General features: G+C 40.7%; 1 protein-coding gene across 1 annotated transcript in view; it reads left to right on the top strand.

Moving 5' to 3' along the window:
* The window catches only part of plpp4 (phospholipid phosphatase 4), a 43,503-nt gene extending 26,346 nt beyond the window's left edge, over window positions 1–17,157 (top strand). Inside the window, exons 3-7 of the mRNA XM_061087688.1 lie at window positions 1,303–1,393; window positions 7,398–7,461; window positions 7,638–7,762; window positions 15,384–15,554; window positions 16,949–17,157. Coding sequence (XP_060943671.1) covers window positions 1,303–1,393; window positions 7,398–7,461; window positions 7,638–7,762; window positions 15,384–15,554; window positions 16,949–17,157 — 660 coding nt within the window. The remainder of the gene's footprint in view (window positions 1–1,302; window positions 1,394–7,397; window positions 7,462–7,637; window positions 7,763–15,383; window positions 15,555–16,948) is intronic.
* Window positions 17,158–20,367: the final 3,210 nt, after the last annotated feature.

The following is a 20,367-nucleotide window of genomic DNA, read 5'->3' as shown; positions in this document are numbered from 1 at the left end:
GCATTTACATAATGAGGATATGTTGTTAATTCAGGTATTTGGTAAGTAGCAAATGTTGATTTTGAACACATCAGCAACAAGTTGACGTATGATATTTCTTCTTGCAACATTCAAACCTCTGCTCATGCAACAGAATATCCACCAGTAGACGTGTAGGGTTAAAATCATTATTACCTCTGCCAAGGAGGTTATATTTTCACCTGTGTTTGTTTGACAGTTAGTAACATAACGTGAAAACTATTTGAAGGATTTCTACAAAACTTGGGAGGTTAAGGGGTCAGGGAAGAAACCATTAAAAGATGGTGTGGATCCAATATTGTGAGATAAGGTGCTTTTCAAAATTTCCATTGATTTCATATAGAATAATTCTTGGATCTTGATGAAAAAAATAAAAATAAATGAGTGGATCTAGTGAATTTAGGTTTAGGAACTCAAGGTCAGGAAAAGTTAAGCGACTTCATGTTTATTAAAACCAAGATGTATCCCTCACCTAAGCAATGTGATTTAGTTGGTTGAATTTAACTCTGGATATGAGGTAAGTTACATGCCTTGTGCGAATCCACCCCAACCACCTCCTGTGACTAATAGATGTAATGGGTCTCTTTCATTTCAAACTTGTCCAGCATGCAATTGCTGTAGAATATATTGTGTGTTGCAGTTAAGATGTATAGAAATGTAAACCTAAACTTGACTGGTTGGCATCACTGTTCATAGCTACACTTCAAACAGTAGAAAGTCTACATCAGTTGACATTTTGCCCAAACATTGGCCATGTCGTAAGGACATTTTAGATTATTTAATTTAAAATTTAAATAGCAAATTTTAGTGCACCTGTGAGAGTGAATCTAAGTGTGATTACAAGTTTGTTCTGAACAACTTCAAGGGCAGGTGCTAAATGAGTTCTTTGGCAGAGACGCACAGATTTACACAAAGCTCAGCACTAATTCACTGTGTGTGTCGTGATAGAGAAATTGAAACCCAGCCTTTACCTCTGTTGCTTTAATGAAAGAAAGTATCCTGAATTCGGCCAGAAATTAATTAGGGGGGCCTGAATAATTACCTGGGTGCAGAGCAGACCCACATCTACAATCAAGTGAGGGAGCACAACTCTTCTGTACGATAAAGAAGCTTGTTTGGACAATCAATTTGTCTTGTTAAAATTAACTCAGTGTAATGGAGCATTTCATTCCTCAAAGAAAAGATTACTTTTAAGATTAACCTGCAGAACAGTCCCAGAACAGACTTTTTTCTAAAGTCAGAGTGATAACTGTACTTTTATTTTTTGTCTTGTATTCCTCACAGGCAATTTCCTTTCTTACCCCACTGGCGGTGATATTTGTGGTGAAGATAATTCAACGGACGGACAAGACAGAAATCAAAGAGGCATGTTTAGGTACGTGGAGCCAGTTTCATTTCATTGTTTGCCTGTTACGATCTTGTTGTGATTTTCTTGATCTGTAATAAGTTTGGTTTTATCGAAGCTTTACCTGAAACATGAGCAAATTTTTCATCTACAACTACTTTATAGTGCTTAGTGGTGCAGATCAGTCAACAGGGTTCCACACAATTGTCAGCGTTATTACAGCATCCACAAGTATAAAGCTCAACAGTGTGGTTCAAGCAGTATAATTCCTTTCAATGAGATTTTGATTATCAGCCATAATAGACTTACCACAAGCTTCAAGATTGTGAAACAACGTCATATGCTCCTGTAGAAGCCACACATCAATATGATGTAAATATGTCTATAAATATTCTCCATGCCATTATTTTTGAACATAAGTTTTCCTCAAATTATTGAACATGATATAAACTACATAAAAAAAAATAATCTTTTTTCTTCATTTCAAGGAGTAGTATTACACTACCCACAATCCTCAAGTGTAAAAGCAACTTCTCTGACCTTTGTGGAGCTGTTACCATGGCAATGTCGACCACAACCGCGTAAAACCATGTCAGCTACAATCTGATTGTGTCACATTACATACAGGCTACCACAGAGCGACCATGACCTTGCTTTCAAACATGTTGTGTTTTGAGGGGAGGAAGGTCACAGAAATGGATCATTCCCAATTGTGTATGGGATGTGTAGTTCCTTCCCTTTTAAATTCTTTGTGTTTACACTTGTGTACCTTTGCCTTTTTTCTGTTTTCAATATTTTGAACTGATTCAAATGTTTCATGGTCATGATTCATCCCATAGCAGGTCAGCCTGGTTCGTAGCTCAAAACTCTTTTCATAAGGATTTTCTGAATCGTTACTGAAGAAAATCAATGGGAACTTGTGATCCCTTCTAAAAGTGGGCGGTCACTTTTACGCTCTATTTACATCCGTTAAAAACATCATGCTACCTGTTTAGCTCTCAAACAGCATCTGGACATTCCTCTCACTAAGCATTTGCCACTTGCCCTGGGTTGAGAGGCCTCTGACGGATTTTGGCACATCAGAGAGGATTAGGTAAGTTTTACAAAAATCCAATTAAAGAGACACAGAGATGAACTGGGTGGAGAGGGGGTGGTTTAGAGTATCAGTGTAGAGATTACAGGGCTGGGTAGAAATTAACAGAGAAACACTTGTACAAGGCTTTATAGGAAAACATCACCCAGGAGAACAAAGGAAAAAAATGAGCCCATTATTCTTTCTACACAATCATGGTTTGAATGTGTATTTGACTGCTAGATCTAATGAAAAAGAAAGATCATAAAAGCAGTTTTTTGGCTGGCTGTGCAGTTGCAGCTCATTTTAAACTTCCTACAGACCAATTAATTTTTCATTCCGAGCCAAAATCGCAGAAAATATGCTCCTATATTTTATTATGTTTCAAAGTTGTCCCTTACATTCCTCTTATTGTTGAATTAATGACACACAACTTCAAACAGATATGAGCTGATGTGAAACTACATTTCAGATGGAAAAGTTGTTTACTGTGAACTAACTGCATGCTTGGCTGGATTGACTGTAGAGCAGTGGTGCAGGAATTACTCAACATTTTTCGAAAGTAAAATTACAAATACATAAACAAAAATGTACACACATATAAGTAAAAGTACCACATTAACTGTTCTACTTGTGAAAAGTATTAAAAATAACGGCGCACTTACTGAGTGCAGCCATTTCCCTCATGCAACTATCCACTACAGTACTGACTTTGTCATTAATAAAGAATGCTGCTGATGATGATGCTACTGAAAACCTTGTCATATGAATTCATGGCTGAGTGCTGTGGCCTCTTCAGAATCCATTTCAGCTATTTCTTCACCAGTGAACCTGCTGCTGATGGAGGCGGGGTCTAATGTTACCTGCATTTAAAACTATAAAAGATCTGAAAGGGGAGGAGAAGGTTTGCTGATGGAGTTAAAGTGAAAAGTTACCGAATCAAAATTGATTAAGTGAGTACAGATAAAATAAAAAAAGAACAGAAAGGAAGTAAATGTACATTGTTACATCCCACCTTTGCCTGAAAGTGTGACTGGCGGTTGATCCTGTCACTCGACCAGGATTATTGATTGAGAAGTCAACCAGGACAGGTAACGGTAATAATAGGTAAAAATAGGTTTACTAAAAAAAATAGCTGGAGCACGTGTGGCATGTGTGATCAGACGATCTGGTGCAGAGGAAGTCTTTATATTTTGCAGCGTCTTGGGAGGATGATGAGCTGATCAGAGGCCAGATTGCTGATAGAGGAAAACAAGGGGAGGTAAAACAGGTTCCCATAAAGATGACATCAATTTAGAGTTTGAGTTAGATCGTCACCCCTGCTTCACCCGTGAGACTCGCTTTTTGCCAACGCAGGGTATTTATTGTTTCATACAGAACATTCTGCTATCCCGTTAAAGTAAGAAGAACACAATGTTCCTTTCATTGGATTGTCTAATAACACTTTATCGTTCCCAAACTCCTGCTGCTTAATTGCGTGATTATCTGTCAGTCACAGGATATAATGAAGCTAGTTAGTCCAATTTCTATTATATTTTTTTAAATGCGACCCTGTGAGAATGGTCCTGAGATGATTTTGCAGTGATTATATTGGAATTTGGTAAAGAAACAGGAAATATGTTGGTTTATGATCTGAATGTGAGATCTCACAGCACAGAGTTTTATTGTTTGATGTGTGCAGTGGGAGCAATCTTCTGCTTAGTGAGACAATAAAAGAGTTTCCAATAAAAAGAGTCTGCGTAGTCAGTCGAAAGATAAAAGGACTTGAGTGTTAGGTGGTCTATGCTCACCTGCTTTGTTCCATTATCTAAACTGCTTTTGAAAGTCGTCCCAGCTGATACTGGGCCAGAGGCAGGGTACAGCCTGGACGAGTGGCCAGCATATCGCAGGGCCAACATACAGAGACAAACATGCAAACAGAAAGACCCGGGTCGATCTGGGTTTCCAACCGGGAACTTTGAGACGACAGTGCTAAATAATCTGAAGAACATTTGTACTGAAGAACTTCACATGAGATATCTCTCACTATTCATTTCCCCTTTGAGAGAAGAATCCTCAAACTAAATGAGAAAGCTTTTAATTTCCTGAAAGCATGCCTTCCTGCAATCACTCATGCAACCTCTGAGGTGCAAGTCCATTGGATGTGACCAATCATGGGTGGCCACTGGCGCAGGTACAGCCCGAACACAGAACAGCACAGTCCAATTTGGCAAAGAGAGTGTTGCAGATTGAATAAACTATTAGGAAGACAAATGCAGTATCAGCATATTGCATATTGAGGTGAGAATCAAGAAGGGCAAATCACATCAGCTCCTCTCACCCCTAGTCCAGGCAAGATGGGAGGCACAAAGTCCCAAGATAAGAATACACTGTATGCCTTTACTTTGTTTGACGTTCTTATACATGATGGCACGGTGGTTTGGTGGTTAGCACCGTTATCTTACAGCAAGAAGGTTTCCTGTTGGAATCCTTATTTGACTTCCATGCTTGTGGAGTTTGCATGTTTTCATGTGTGGGATTTATCCAATTACTTTGGCTTCCTCCCACAGTCAAAAGACTTGCAGATCGGGATTTGGTTAATTGTCGACTCTCTGGAGGTGTGGATGGTAATGGTTGTTTGTCTCTGTAGCTGTGCTCAGACATGAACTCTACGTAACAGATACATTTTATCAAGCATTTTATTTATAGCACATCCACACGTGCATCGGCCCACCACCAAAATCTCTTGAATCTCGTTAGAAGTTGACATCTTCGTCAGCGTCAGTTTTCCGTCCTTAGATATTTGTCTTCTTTTTTTTCAGTTTTGCAGCCGTTGAAAAACTGACACGTACATTTGCATTTTCACACAGTCTGGATCCTTTCAGGAGATTATCCAGAGTTCAGTGTATGTCTGAAAGCAGCTTATCTGTTGGGCCTATGATTAGCTGGCAGTCTTTCTATTGCAACCCTAAAAAGATAAGTGGAATAGATAATGGATGGATGGATGCTACTTTACAGCACCTCAGACTTGCTCATAATGAGCAGATGATGTCTCTTTTATCAGACGAATTGGTTATGCTACTCAATCTAACTCAACAGAAACTGGCCAATTTCTGCGTGTTGTTGATACTGCGACAAATCTTTGCCTGTTGTGGTGTTAATCTTGTTATAATGGTCTGTTTCCGTCAAATAGTCTTGCCCTGTATGTAAATAGAAGTGTATGAAAATAAAAAAGGAAGCCTAATGGTGCCAGGAGTTTAATGAATATGCAAACGTGCAAACAGGAGGGTCTGCCAGAACTGTATCAGTGCCACTGTCGGCGTCGGGCCAGCACAAAGCTAATTAAAGCTTAAATGACCATAGGTGAACTTCCCAAGTCTTTACTATACGTGAGAGGATGCAGCTGCAGCAGTGGTTTCACAGGCCACCACACACACTGCATCCCCTCACACTGAGTCGGATCTGACACAGGGAACACATTGCTCTTTAATGACCCATTCTTGAACCGGTCAATTGAAACATGTACCAGTTGGGTTTCCATCTGAGATGCACACAGGCATTCCCCAAAATAACAGGATGTTAAATATTGATGATGCTGCGCTCCTCTCAGCAGCTTGGGGGGGATAATAAATTTGAGCACTTGCGACGTGGGGTGAATTCAATTTGCCTTCAGACTACTGGGATTAACCTGCGAGGGCAGGCACTCTGGCTAATGATGAGCCCGCAGTGGTTTGCTTCATTGCTAATTAAATGAATGTACAGTTACGTGCAATACCTACCTGTCAACCAAGCGTAGTTCTCCTGTTTCCTATTAACAAAAATGAGCTGAAGCAAATTACTTCACAGTTTTTGCACAACCATTTTCTCCATATTAAATGTCTATTTGATGTTTACTATTGTTAAACTCCTTTTATTTCATTTTGGTGATAAAGTTTTTCTAAGGCTGCACAGTGGAGGACTGTTAAGCACTGTTAGCTCATAGCTACATGTACATGGCTCCAATCCTGCGATGATAAATGCACAAGGACTACAGGGCGAAGAAGTCCAGTCAGTAACATTGATGAAACATTAACGCCATGAAGGAGATAAACTGAACTTTCACAGCTACCTTGTGTGGCCTGGACCATAGGTCTGGACCCTCTGACGGAGCAGGAGTGGCACAAAAGTAATAATGTGAACAGCTTCATTAATTTTATCCATTCAAACGGAAATTCTTTTGTATGTACTTCATTGAAAAGGTAAGTGACTACAACAGCCGAATTGACAACATGCCAACGTCAGACAAGAACGGGACAGGATGTGCATATTTTATACAGAAGTCTTTAGCTCGTTCCATTGATTGCAATGTGAAACCAAAACTGGATCAAATTTAAACTACTTAATATTTCAATCTTTCAGGTACCCTCAGAGCTGGCCGGATGCTGATCTGAGGCAGCCCTAAGTATAAGCTGTATCAAAAAGAAAATTTGGTACATTTGTGGCTTTGAGGGAAATATCTCTACAACTATTGCATTGCCATGAGATTTGGTACAGACATCCATGCCCACTTCAAGATTTAAAATAAATTCTGACGTCCCTGGTACATGATTGCATGGTACCACACAAAACCCATGGCAAACCAGCTGGAAATGTTTGCCTGTTTTGTGTGTGTTGTTGTGGTACTTGCACTGTGTGTAAATCATTCTTCCTTCCCTTGCTGGTCAGAGATCATTAAATGCTGGTTCGCATATAAATCCAATAACCATCTGTCCATCTGCCGGGGTAATTCCCATGAAGCTAATTAGCTGCTTTATTTGGACAACATGTCAGAGTTGTGGGTAACCTGCCAGAGGCTGCACTGGACTGATAGTAAAATTAATACCATTACTACAGATGTACTGCTACTCGTGCGGGAAAATGCTACGTCAACGTTTTTCACTTGTTTCAATGATAATCCTCTGAAGTGTAAGATGTTAATTTGACTGTGTGTCTCCTCTCCTCCAGCTGTGTCCCTGGCTCTCGCCCTGAATGGAGTCTTCACAAACACCATCAAGTTGATTGTTGGCAGGTATGCTAAACAAGCTGAAGCACTTCACAGGCTGATTTGGAATGTTAAGCAGTATCCTCTGAATAATGTATCTTAAGACTTTAGACTAGATGTATTTAGTTTGTTTGACAGGGAAATGGAATACACTTTCTAGCATTGACATACAAACTCCATCTTTTTTTGTTGTTGATTTCCAGGCCCAGGCCTGATTACTTCCAGCGCTGTTTCCCAGATGGACAAGTGAATGTGAAGATGCTGTGCACCGGGGAGCCCGATCTGATCTCAGAGGGACGCAAGAGCTTCCCCAGCAGTCATTCCTCCTGTGAGCATCAGTCAGCTGTCCACATAGATCGCTGCCAGCACTGGCAAAACAATGTTAAAAGATATCAGAGCTCTTAGTCATTAATACTGCATATGAGTGTATCTATTCACTCAGTTTGATGTCCGTGCTCTGAGCAATATTTCACACGTGTAGAAAATGCTGACTGGGCGTCTCGGAGTCGTTTACATCACATTTCAAAGGGATGATCTTGTTGCTGTCTCTCTTCAAAGGTAATTGCATCGCGTTGCAATGAGTTATCGAGCAATTTACACATCCGAAGGTGGCTTGTTTAGATGGTTGTGGGTGTGTTTGATTGAGCCCATCATATTCAGTCTTGTGCACTTGGTGGATGTGTCAGTTTCATCTGACTCCCTGCTGCGTTCAGCTGTGCAGCCCCATGTGGGACAGGCGACATCTTTCGGACCATATTGCTTTCCAAGCTGTTTTCGCTTGAGCAGCGTGCTAAATTATTCACATGTTTTCTCTGTTGTCCAGCAGATGAATGTAAGTGGTATACAGGGAATGTCTGCTGTGTTGAATAACCTCTCAGCAGGATGAATATGGTGTTGTATCAGGCTGCATTCAAGGAAATACAATCAAATCCAAATCACTTGATGGCCTTTGAGCATTTAACAAAAAAGATACCTTTGAAATTATGTTTTTTTTTATCTTGGTCTGGTGAACATGGACCTCAGGAAACTCCACCAACAATATAATGATTGCAGTGGAATTACACTGAACCTCCTGCGATCTATTATGCAAAATGCAAAATATATCTTTATATCCTACAGTGAGCTGTGCTGTGACTGGGGGCGCACTTTATATTTATATTGTTTGCTTTTATTCACAATACCTATTAAATTTCCTCTCTGGATGCACATTCGCACTTAACAAGTTAATTATGTAGAATTCATAAACACAGCAGGAAAATGTAAATAAGCCTATAGCTGCATCCGACTGAAGCATTGGAAAAGCCCAAACCTATGTCACTGTGAACACCTTGAACTCGTGTCCTTTTTTGTTATTCCATATTCTAATTACATCGAAAATGTTCTAGGGAAGCTGAGCAAGAAGTATTCTTAGGAGGTGGAGGGTGTAAGTGTGTGTACAGAAAACGCAACGCATGTGAAATGGTGTGTGAATGTGTTTAATTGTCATCCTGCTGTGAGTGTGTCTGCCTTAAACTGCCCTTTAAAAGGCTTCAAATCAAACATGGGTGATTTGGTCTTTGTGTGTTATAATAAGATGGTAAATTACTATAATTATTGAGATGGTATAGCTGGTCAAAATTGTCATGGATGTTGATTTTCATTGTCTGATACCAAATTGTTGTTTAAGCACTTAAAGTTGCACATTTTCAGCTTTTCAGCTTTTCTTTCCGGAGGAAATGTTTTCGAGGTGCTGCCTAAATCCAGATAGAAAAAGCAGAGAGGGGACATTGCTCTGTAATTCACTACAGCACGGTGTACGGATTACATACATCTGCAGGGCAGCTCTAACAGCCTTATGTTGCTGTGCTGGGAGGGAGAAAGTGATTGAGGGAGCCGTGCAACTGGGACACAAGGAGCACCCATATGGCAGCGCGGCCAGGGGAAATAAAAAAAAAATCCAATTTCCTGTCCGTCTCCTTTTTCACCGGGACAACACTTTTTGGACCATGCATAAGTTACAGAGCTTTTAACCCGACGAATGTGGAAATGGACAGGGAATAGGGCCAGACAGATTACGAGGGTGAATGCAGCCCTATTTAAAGTGGTGTCTGGATGTAATGCAACGTCTACTCTGGCTGGTATGAAGCCCAAGGCACAGACGATGGGCAAAATAAGCTGTTTTGCATTCACAGACACACTCACAGATCCTCCCCAAAGAATGCTAATCTACATGGTAAATAAACTAATTATAACAATTAGGACGGAAGTATAAATACACAACCAACTTCAGAGTTTCGATGACAGCTGTTTTTTAAAGCAAACATGTTTTTAATGCATGTTGTTGGCAGTCACACTATAGTTTTCCAGTGCTTTAATTTATGTATGCCTCAGTGCTGGTGAACATCAGGAACACCCATAGAGAATTATTTCATCTGAGGAACACCTCAAGAGATTCCTTTCACTAACAGATTAACCGATTCGATTCCAGTGGTCAAAGGTCACGGTGACCTCCTATGAATCTGGAGAAAAGATGTGTGTACAATTAAATATGTACAATTAAACCAATTTTCTGATTTTGACTTCCAACAACTTTTTTATGCTGCTCACTCTCTGTGAATTCTTTATTCACCTCAAAGCAAAGTCACAGAAATTGGAGGAGACTGGTCCCAGAAGGAGAAAATCTGGCTCCTTCAACAACACAGGCAGTGGTGAAGTCCCTGAAGCAGGCCCTCCAGAATTAGCTGCAGATTGTCTGCTTCTTATTCATATTCATCTCACCATTTCTCCCTGTGCATGTTGAGCCCATTAGATTTGATCAATTAATAGGCACTCTTAAAAACCATCTGCAGCTTTACCATCTACATTCCCTCCCATGAATAAAGAAATCCTCCAGGAAGGACCTAATCAAATTGCTAAAACGATCTACATTAAATAGCAAAGCCTGGAATGTCCATCATATGAGTTCAGTGTCTAGGGAGAGAATTACTCTTCTGCAAAGTGATCTCTCCTGTGTTTACACACTCAGGCCATCAGTGTGTCTGGAGTGTGCCAAGAGGTGGAGGTTGAGGAACAGCTTGAGTAGGAGTGCAGCAATTATACGTTTCTAATAATGAGCTCCTGCTCAGCTTTTGTATGTTAATGGCTGAAACAGGCTCGGTACCCAAATGGTTGGTTCATATGCATCACTTTCGGTCCGAGGGGTGTCCCATTGGTCCCTACAAGAGTCAAAGGTCAGAATAGCAGGGTGAGAGAGGGAAAGGCTTGGAGAGGGAAACCAGTCACTAATGTAATGTAATCAAAGACACACAGACCTGCCCAGGAGGTTGGTGGTTCACTGACAGATATATTTCATCAGAAAGAAAGGGAAGAAAGTTTTCGAGACAGATATTTATTATCCAACTTCCGGTCTTTGCAGTGGCTTTGACCCAAGCATGGTTTTGGGATCTGCAGCCAAATCCTGAGGTTTGAAAGAAAGATTGTGTCCTTGGTGGATTGCTCAAAAACAGGTTCAGCAGAACATCTCCTGATATGCTTTGTTTTTATTGTTGCTGTGTCTCTTTTTACCACCCAGTCCCTATCTCCATTTATTTATACATCTTTATAGAGGGTTTGCTACCCTGCTGTAGCCAACTCACCCCCGACTTACTGTACACTTAACACATTACACAATGCAAAGATTATACAAGAATACATTTATGTAAGTTATTGTATCAATGAAGTAACCAAAGACATAAAAGTCATGAATGATAGTTGCTAGTTGCTGCTTGATAATTCAAATCAGGGCCAATGTTACTGTAAACCATCCTTTGGAAACACACATGTCTTTAGTAAAAGTCATGGCAATGCATCAATGTCTTCAGTGATTATCTTTAAAATTCAAACTGAAACCTGCTGCAAGAATATCAGTTTTGAAGTGAGATCTGACCACTAAGTTATGTCTATTTCAATTTATGCAACCAACTCTATTATACAATAAAAATGTTTCAGACTTGATGATGATTCAAATTAACTGACAAGGGGTCACACAGAATGATAAATTATTATTGAAAATATGAATCTTGATCTAAACTCTGTATTGTCGACATGATCCCAGAGTCTTTTGGATGGAATTCCATGTGCCTCAGATATTTTTCATAGCTACTCACCCAGTAAGAGGTTTGATGAAGCTTGGTTACCTTGGTAACACGCAGGAAATTACCGTGTTATTAATCATATCTTCTTTCTGAATGAGAAATTGCCCCCAGCCCCCTTTCTTAATCTTTTTATCAACATGTGTACAGAAACCCCCCATTTCTTCAAACATTGCAGTCATGCAGCTTTAGTAACAACCTCTTAACAATCATTGTGCTTGTTTTGAAGATGAAAAGAAACAACTGCACAGCTCATCACTCCCATTAGCCGTGTTCGTTGAGTCTCAAGGCTTTTAAGTGCATGAAGTGGATTTATTCTCATTTTGTTTTTTTCTCATTGTCGTCCTCCTTCTGCTGCCTCCTGATGAGAGACCATCGGTTGTTCTGGGCAGACCTGATATTCATCGCATAACTTAACTGATGCAAATATATTGAATGAGTTCATTATGTTAATTTCACATGTAGAAATGCGTTTGTTTGTCTCTTTAGATGGTGTGGTGAATCATATATTAGCTATCCCCTGCTCATGTATTATGCATATCACCAAAGCATTTCTATTAGTGTAATCCTAGTGTTGTTGTCTCACCATGTCTGCAAATATATTGTCTTATGCAGAATAAAAAGAAAGGATTTTTTCGTTTACTGCTACACTGCACCAGTATTTCTTAATATACCTTTAATAATTCAAATGCAATTTTGCTTGGTTCAAATAGCAAATCTGTGTTACAGCTCTGAAGACGAGCTAACAGAATATTGTATAGTATCCATTTCCTATCTCTATCTTATTTTTATTTATTTACCATTGAGGCCCCTAATTGCATCATAACAAATTAATCATCAGCTGTTTTTTTTTATGTTCTTCAATGAACCAGCCTAATTACTCATCTTGTCCTAGTTTTTTAATTTAAACTTCAGTTACAATAGCTCATATTTGAAGTAATATATTCTCATGCTTCGCAGATTCCCACTCAATGTGTTTCTGTGGTTTCTTCTGATTCACGTACACTCTGCTCACAGCTTAAATGGGACTGTAGGTGAATAAATGAATTCACCGTGTAAGGGCTTGTTGACCTGCCCTTCGGCACATCCCTGTCTTCCTCTCAAGCATGCTCGGATAAGCTCCAGCTCCCCTCACTCCAAATGATAATGGGGGATAGTGGGTATACTGGGTCCTTCCTTGATCCTGAGCATTGATTTTCTGTCTTTCATTGGTATAAATTATAGTTAGTCTATTAGTGATGTGCGATCAGCCATTCAGAAACTGTAAAAAGGTGTCTTGGATATGCCCTCATGTAAAACTACTGGGATTTTTTTCCAATTAACAAAGTTCATTCAAAACACTGAAAATGTCATTCATAGATAATTTAGCCCCTTCTTGCCAAATGAGTTATGTAATTGTCTTAGCTATGGTTAGAGCTATTAAAATGAATGTTGAGCGGCTGGGTGATTGGAAATGTGAGGAGTTCGCTCAAAAGTCAGATGATGGGCAATGAGGGATGCTGCGTCTTTTACTGCATGACTTATTGTGTGGTGTTCATTGGTGGTAATTATATTCAGATTTCAAGTGAAAGTACCACACAATAACACAAACTAACAGATAGGCAACAGCAGAACCACCAACTCACATGTTCTGAGAGGTACAATTACAGTTTCTGGTTAAAAAAAAGATGAACTTTAACTTAATCTAAATTCTATCTCTGCATAGATGGATTACATTGAAGAGCTTTTTTGCAATTGCCATATAAACTGTGCTTGCTCAATAGGCTGATCCTAAAGATTTTTTTTCTCCATCAATTATTTAAACCCCAAAAAAGGTTCAAAAATCCCAGTTATCCTTTGAAGGATCGGCTGTGATGTGGAATCCTGGTGCCAGACACCACAGGAGTCTTTGCAGTCTCCATACATTGGCTGGTTGGACGTGTTTTGGCAGCATGTAAATGATCAACAACATATTCGGCAGGACCAGTCATAATTTTCTGGCTCTGTTGTTATGACCCATCTCTACACCCTTCACCTCTGACCGTCCTCGATATTCTTACCCCAACCTGCACCTAAACAATCATCACTCTTAGTACCTTAACCGAACCACATGAGAGGCAGGATGGAGGTGAATCTTTATGGCACTGACATTCAATGAAAAGGTGGGATCCAAAACACAAAGAGTACATTGGTCCAGAACATTTTAAATGCCTAATTAGCCTTTTTGATTCAGTCCAAAATTTGAATATTTGATGTATAAATGTTGTCAGTTTTCATATTAAACTGGAAGGGACTATAAATAATTACTCTAATAAAAAATCTATTGATGTGTGCATCTTAAAATAAAGTCTAACAATTTCAACACATCTTGACAACTGCACAGCTCTTACACCTGCTGTTCAGTGACAGAAGGGAGCTCTAGCTTGTCCTGTCGGTTTTTGCTGCTTTTAACACTAGCTATAGTTTTGATCTGCCTGCAATTTACAATGCAAGCAGCGGGTCTGTGAGTTACTTTGGCCGCTAAACCGGTGCTGCAATGGGTAGAAAACCTGCGATGGTCAAAATCTGTCAAAATTAGAAAATTCTCAATGATTTATCGGCGTAAGGTCTGGAATGGTGTCTGGTTGTTGATGCTGACCCCATAACACCTAAGAGTGACGCTAGCAACAACAAAAATCATACAGTTCACTACACATACCATTATGGAACACCGACACACTAAATTAAGGAAGGTCGGTGTAGTAGTACATTTTATAATATAAATGCCATGATGATTTACGGCACCATATATATATATATTTCTTTTCAAATAAAAACCTAATGTTAGCCGATCCCGGCCATACCATACATTGATGTAAAGTGCCTAATGGGAAATGCACAGGTGTTAATCGAGTCATCTGTTGCTCCCTGACAGCAGAACAAGCTCTGAGGCAGCAGGACGCCCGTCTCTCCACCGTCCTCCGTCTCTATCTGCAGGCTACACACGTATCATACCACCCTAAGTATTCTCGGCCAACTCGTGGGTTGAGTGACAAATGGGCAGGTGAAATGTGCTGGAGTGGGCTGTGTGGTCCACTGCTGCGGTAAACTAATGACCCCCGTCTCAGCACCATCTTTTATGGCTCCATCTCACAACGTTTAATACACATAGTTGGACAGCCGCTGTTTCTCTTGCACTAACGACCATCAGCTAGGACCCCCTTCAGCACAGCTCGGACAGCTGCTCGCTCACGATTATTTCTCAGACTGGGCCGTAGTGTTCACCCTGCCCTCAGGCTGTCTTGCCATTGTTGGGCCTTTTAAAAGAATGGCTATTAAACTATGTACCAACTTCAGTCCAGGCAATGATTTCCAAGGGATCCTAATTTAGTCCTGCGTGTTGACCCAGGGAAGATCACTGCTAAACAAGTCTCCTTCAGTGTGTGGGTTGTGCTTTGTGTGTGTGTGAATGTGTCTGTTTGTCTCCGCCTGCTCTCAGACACCTGTTGCACAAACTGAATTTAGTGTTGAGACTTTTGCCCAACAGACTGAAGTTCCATCGCTCAGTGAGCTCACCTGCGAGTGGCTGGCCACGCCGCAAAACTCCCATCTGCCTCCTTCGTTATAGTTTTTTCTGTGTGAAATGCTCTCTAATGACGATATAGTTGTCCTTTCCATTGTTGATTTCACCCTGTCGCAGACTTGACGGCCACACGGGGTGATTGACTTATACAAGACAGTCCCTTGCAGTTTATGTCTTCGCCGATGAACAAGAGGATCGGTCACAGAGAGGAGGAGAGTTCATAAAGTGAATGCTAAATATTTTTGTTGAATGATCACCCTCTTGTCTTCTTTCTCTTTCTCCCTTTCTTTGTCCGTCAGTTGCTTTCTCTGGTCTGGGCTTCACCTCCTTCTATCTGGCGGGGAAGCTGCAGTGTTTCACGGATCAGGGTCGAGGGCGGAGCTGGCGTCTCTGTGCCATGGTGCTGCCCCTCTACAGCGCCATGATGATTGCACTGTCCCGGACGTGTGACTACAAACACCACTGGCAAGGTCTGCCCGACAGCTCCTCCAAAATAAGAGTCAGATGAATGCTGCATGTTCTTAACTTACACAGTTTTAAATCTTTGTGCAGCTTATTTTAATCATACGTGGCTTAGGGCAGTTTTTTTATTATTATGTAGATAATTTATAAAGCAAACGCCTGGTGATGCCTTATTTCAAACAGCTACTTCAATCACACATATTTTAAACTTAATCAGCCCGGCTGATGAATTCAGGGAGGGCTCCAAAACAATGTAGAGAAAAATCAGGCTGAGTCTCCTGCTCATTGGCCCAACAGACTGAAAATTGCATTTAATAAGAATGTCAGTCTTAGCATAATGACAGTTTTTGATTTCCTGAAAACTGCCTCAGATGTCGTTGAGGTGGCATTTAATTCCGCAGCCTGGGTGAAAGGGACAATTACAAGCTTTCATATCTGTTGTGGAAGAACTGGAGGGAGACTGGGGGGGGGGGAATGAGGGAATGCATATGTGGGTGGTGTGTGGGAGAGAATATGTTGTGCAACAGCTCTGTCATATGGTGTTAATTAGTTTCAGAGAGCCATATGCTGCTTGTGAGCCGGGCAGCTACAAAACAGCCAATTCTTTTAACGACCATTCATCAAAAGCACAACGCAGGTTGGAGTCTTCTTAGTATTTCTTAACGTTGCACATACTTATTATTCTGCCTCTCACAGGTTTGCCGGAGGATCAGCTCCAGTGCTCTTGAGAAGCCTCAATCTGCACTGAATGTAAACACAAACCTGAACTTCCAATCACTGTCGCAATGAGGCCACCAAACTAATACATTGCATCAAATCATATTCTATTACATTCAGCAGACAGGGGTCGATGAAACATTCACAGAGCAGGCTCATCCATTGTAAAGTTCTCCGCGGTGGAAATCGATGATATACTATATTTAATTTCCGTCCCTGAAAAGAGACAATAAAAGGGAGGCCTATGGAAAATGTAATTATGATATCATGAAAGTCTCTATTTCAGCTGCTCCAGCCACCAGCTGGCCATGTCATTTTGATCTATACGCTGCAATATAGGCTTAATAATCAGCCCGGCAGTGTGATAGCATGCGATGTATCACAGCTTAAAGGGAGGTATAATACAACAGTGTTGGGTGTAGATGACGAAGTCACAGACACAGCATGTCCAAAAGGCAAGTGCTCAGTCGAACACATTCATCATCGCACCATTTAGTCTGCTGTCGACCTCTTAACTAACCAGGCATGATGGATGCTCACTGAAAAGCTATAGAACAAATTCAGTAATTTGTCTAATTAATTGTGTTGATTCTCAGCGCAGGTGTTGTTCCGCTGCCTCCACATATGCTAAAATTAAACATGGATGCACATCTTAAAATATAGGTGTTTTCGTGCCTTTTTGCAGACGCCTTTGTCGGAGGAGTGATCGGGTTGCTGTTTGCGTACATCTGCTACCGCCAGCACTACCCACCCTTTCTGCACATGGACTGCCACCTGCCTTACGCCACTCTGGCCAACGCCGCCCACGTGCCCTTGCATCCCCCGGACGACCTGCAGCCCACTGACAATGCCACCTCCCTCCCCCTGGAGGGCTTGACTGAAGGTCCAGTATGACTAGTGCCCACCACCGAGACTTACCCCAACACCCTCACGAAGCCGGCAAGCCCAACCCCCCATCCCTAGTGACTGGCTGGCTCTCGTACACATTCAAGTGGACATCAACACCTACATCTTCATACAGTTACACTCAGTCTCGGTGATACACTTTCTTTTTCGTGTTTATTCTTTTAAAATCTGGCTCTTGCTCAGCAGCCATGAGAGTCTATATTTAGATGGGATGTATGAGAGGAGCCTCAGAATATGGGACATCACCACTGAGAGGGAAGAGAGAAAAGCATGTTGAAAGCCTGAAGAAAGCGGTTTTGCTAATGGCTGTGAGGGAAGATAAAAATAAAGCCAGTCTTTGCTGGAAGTCTTCGCCTAATAAGAGATGTGGCTGACAGCTCGTTTTTACGCTGGAGCACATTCAATGTTTTGCTATTCAAGGACTGGGACAGCAAGTTGGGGGTAACCCAAGAAATCCCATTAAAATGTCACAGCAATCAAACCATGAAATCAAACCACTGTAATTAAACTAATGAGATGAATGCCATGTGTGTTTGATGGCACAGTTGGAAACAAATTACAGAATCTGAGAGCAATTCAGCGACATTGTGAGTGTTTCAGTTTGACTTTCACACCCTGTATTTTCAGAGGGAGCCAATGTAAGGACATGGGGAACTAGATTCATATCTTTTCATTTGCAGTTGACCATAGTAACACAATTAAAGATATTGGAAAAATATACTATTGAAAATTAGCACTGGCCTGCAGTTCCCAACCCTTCTAAAGCAACTAATCTACCTTACACCGTTTTTAAACCTTCCATTTAGCTTTCCTGTGCAATCCTGGACCCACCAATCCAATTTTATTTCCTCACAAGCCCTGAGTTGTACACGTGTTCCCTGGGGTTGCACAGGGGTGTGGAATCAAATTGTTCCTCAATGAGTGCAATCAATAAGTGGCAGGTGGGAATGGCATGGCGGAAGTGTGTCTGGACAGGCACAAACTCCAATCTGATCCTGCATTAATCCCCATTAAGGGAGGTCGGCCACCGCGGCTTATGAGGACATTAGGACTATATGAGGTGCCCCAAGGACTGTCCAAGCATTGCAAATGGCTCTCAGCCCACTGCGGTCCCATAAATGGACAATCTCACATTCAGCAGACGACAGGCCAGAGCCCGGACAGCGCGTTTGATGTATTATTCATCCATTAATGTTCCAGTATTTAGGAATATTTCCAGCCTTATTTTACGGACACTGCGCTGAAACGAAGCAAACACCAAAGATTTGTAGCTTATTTTGTTCAGCTCGGGTCGTATGCACCCTCTTATGTTTTCTTTTTAATCAAACATGAAGCATTACTGGTTCCCTCTCATCACAAAAGCAATTTGTAGCCTCTCACAAAGTTTTGTTAGAAATGACAGATAATGTTGTTGCCTTAGTTACTGTGTTCGTTTTGCCATTGCTGTGACATTAATGGGAAGGTGTCTGGTCATCTTAACTCTAACTCCACCAAACTTCATAGGAAGGCAAAGGTTATTCTCATTTGCACATAAAAGTGGAAAGGGGGAAAAAAACAATATCAAAACATCAAATGGATGTTTGAGTCTAATCTAGACTTTTTACATGTTTGTGTAAAAAGCATCAGTGGAGACTTGTACCTTCAGCTGCAGTTTGCTTCCTGCGCTCGTGGCACAGGGAAAGGCAACCACAACATTCACTGCGAACAAAATTCCTTTAAACATCAGTTACTGAAATCAATGAAGCCTCTATCACTGATGCAACCCAGTGGCACGTTCTTAAAATTGTATGTGTGTGTGAGTGTGGGGTTGTTTGCAGTACACCAATGCAATATCGAATGAAACTTTACAAAGGACGAACGGAGGAGGCGCTCGACTCTGCTCGTCAGACTCTGGACTCGGAGACACTGAGGAGTCCAGAGAGGAAACTGACTGTGTGGTTCTGCAGAGTCTGTCAGCGCGGCCCTGGATACCAGTGACCGGGGTTTTGACTTCTTGAGGCAGATTCGGGGATGAAATTATTGTGACAGAGATGCATTATGTTCTATAGAGCTGCATTCACCTGACTCGGCAGCCTGATGTCCGTACCTTGTCATTAGTTTTCTCCTAGTAGATGTTATGTATATTGGTAAAAAGTATTGTTCAGAAATCATGTCTGTAAGAGTATTTTGGCTTTGGTGCTATAGATACTTTTGTAGCAGTAGGCGTTACTTTTTTCGAATGGTGGAAGAGTAAATTTGAAATAAAAGTTTTCTACCTAGAAAATATATATATATATATATATATAAAACATAACTCTGTTTTGTTTTTAGTTTTTCGAATCAGATGTTCAGAGGTACAAGCAGAGGTACGGCCATGTTGAAGAAAAAAATACTGAGATTTTGAGAATAAAGTCATAATATTACAAGGAAAAATATTGAATTGTTGCATTCAGAATAACTTGGTAATATAATGAGAAAGAAGTTGCAATTTTACAAGAAATAAGTTGTAATATTTTATGATAAAAGTTGAAATTGTAAAGAATGAATTTGTACTACATTTACCTTAAGATGTTGTAATTTCACCCAATTGTATGAGAATAAAGAGAAAGAGATATTACGAAGAAAAAAAATATATTGTACGAGAATAAAACTCTAATATTACCAGGAAAAAGGTGGAATTTTACGAGAATAAAGTTATAATATTACCCAATATCTCAGATTTCTTCTCCTCAACTTGGCCCTAATACACTGCTGTATAAAGGACACCACTGCTAGTGAATTATTTCCAACCATTTCACCATCCCAGAGACTGATGGGATAAAAGTAACAAAAAAATATTATAGAATGATGAAACTCCAGATGTCTGAAGAAAAAAAAGCGTGTGAGACTTATGAATCTTTTTTCATGGCATGCCGGTTCCATTTGTGAGAAGAGAGTGTTTTCTATGAATACGCATGTCTTGCCTTGAGAACTCTTTGAGCTGTGTTTTGCTGTTTCTATACTTTATGTACAATAAAAGACTGCAGCTGTGTGAAATGCGTCCGTGAAGAAAACAAAGGAGCCTAATGTATCTTGTCAAAGTGTGACCGCTGGAGTCTGCATTTGTTGTTGCTACAGGAACTCTGAACTGCTTCTCATGCATCCAACACATCGAGACAAATCACATTCTGAGGATGTTCGTGTGGAGACACTCACCTGTCATCACATCATAGGTGTTAC

The sequence above is a fragment of the Limanda limanda genome, chromosome 15 (genome assembly GCF_963576545.1).
Source record: "Limanda limanda chromosome 15, fLimLim1.1, whole genome shotgun sequence".
Taxonomy (NCBI): Eukaryota; Metazoa; Chordata; class Actinopteri; order Pleuronectiformes; family Pleuronectidae; genus Limanda; species Limanda limanda.
This window is presented reverse-complemented; position numbering and strand designations above follow the sequence as displayed.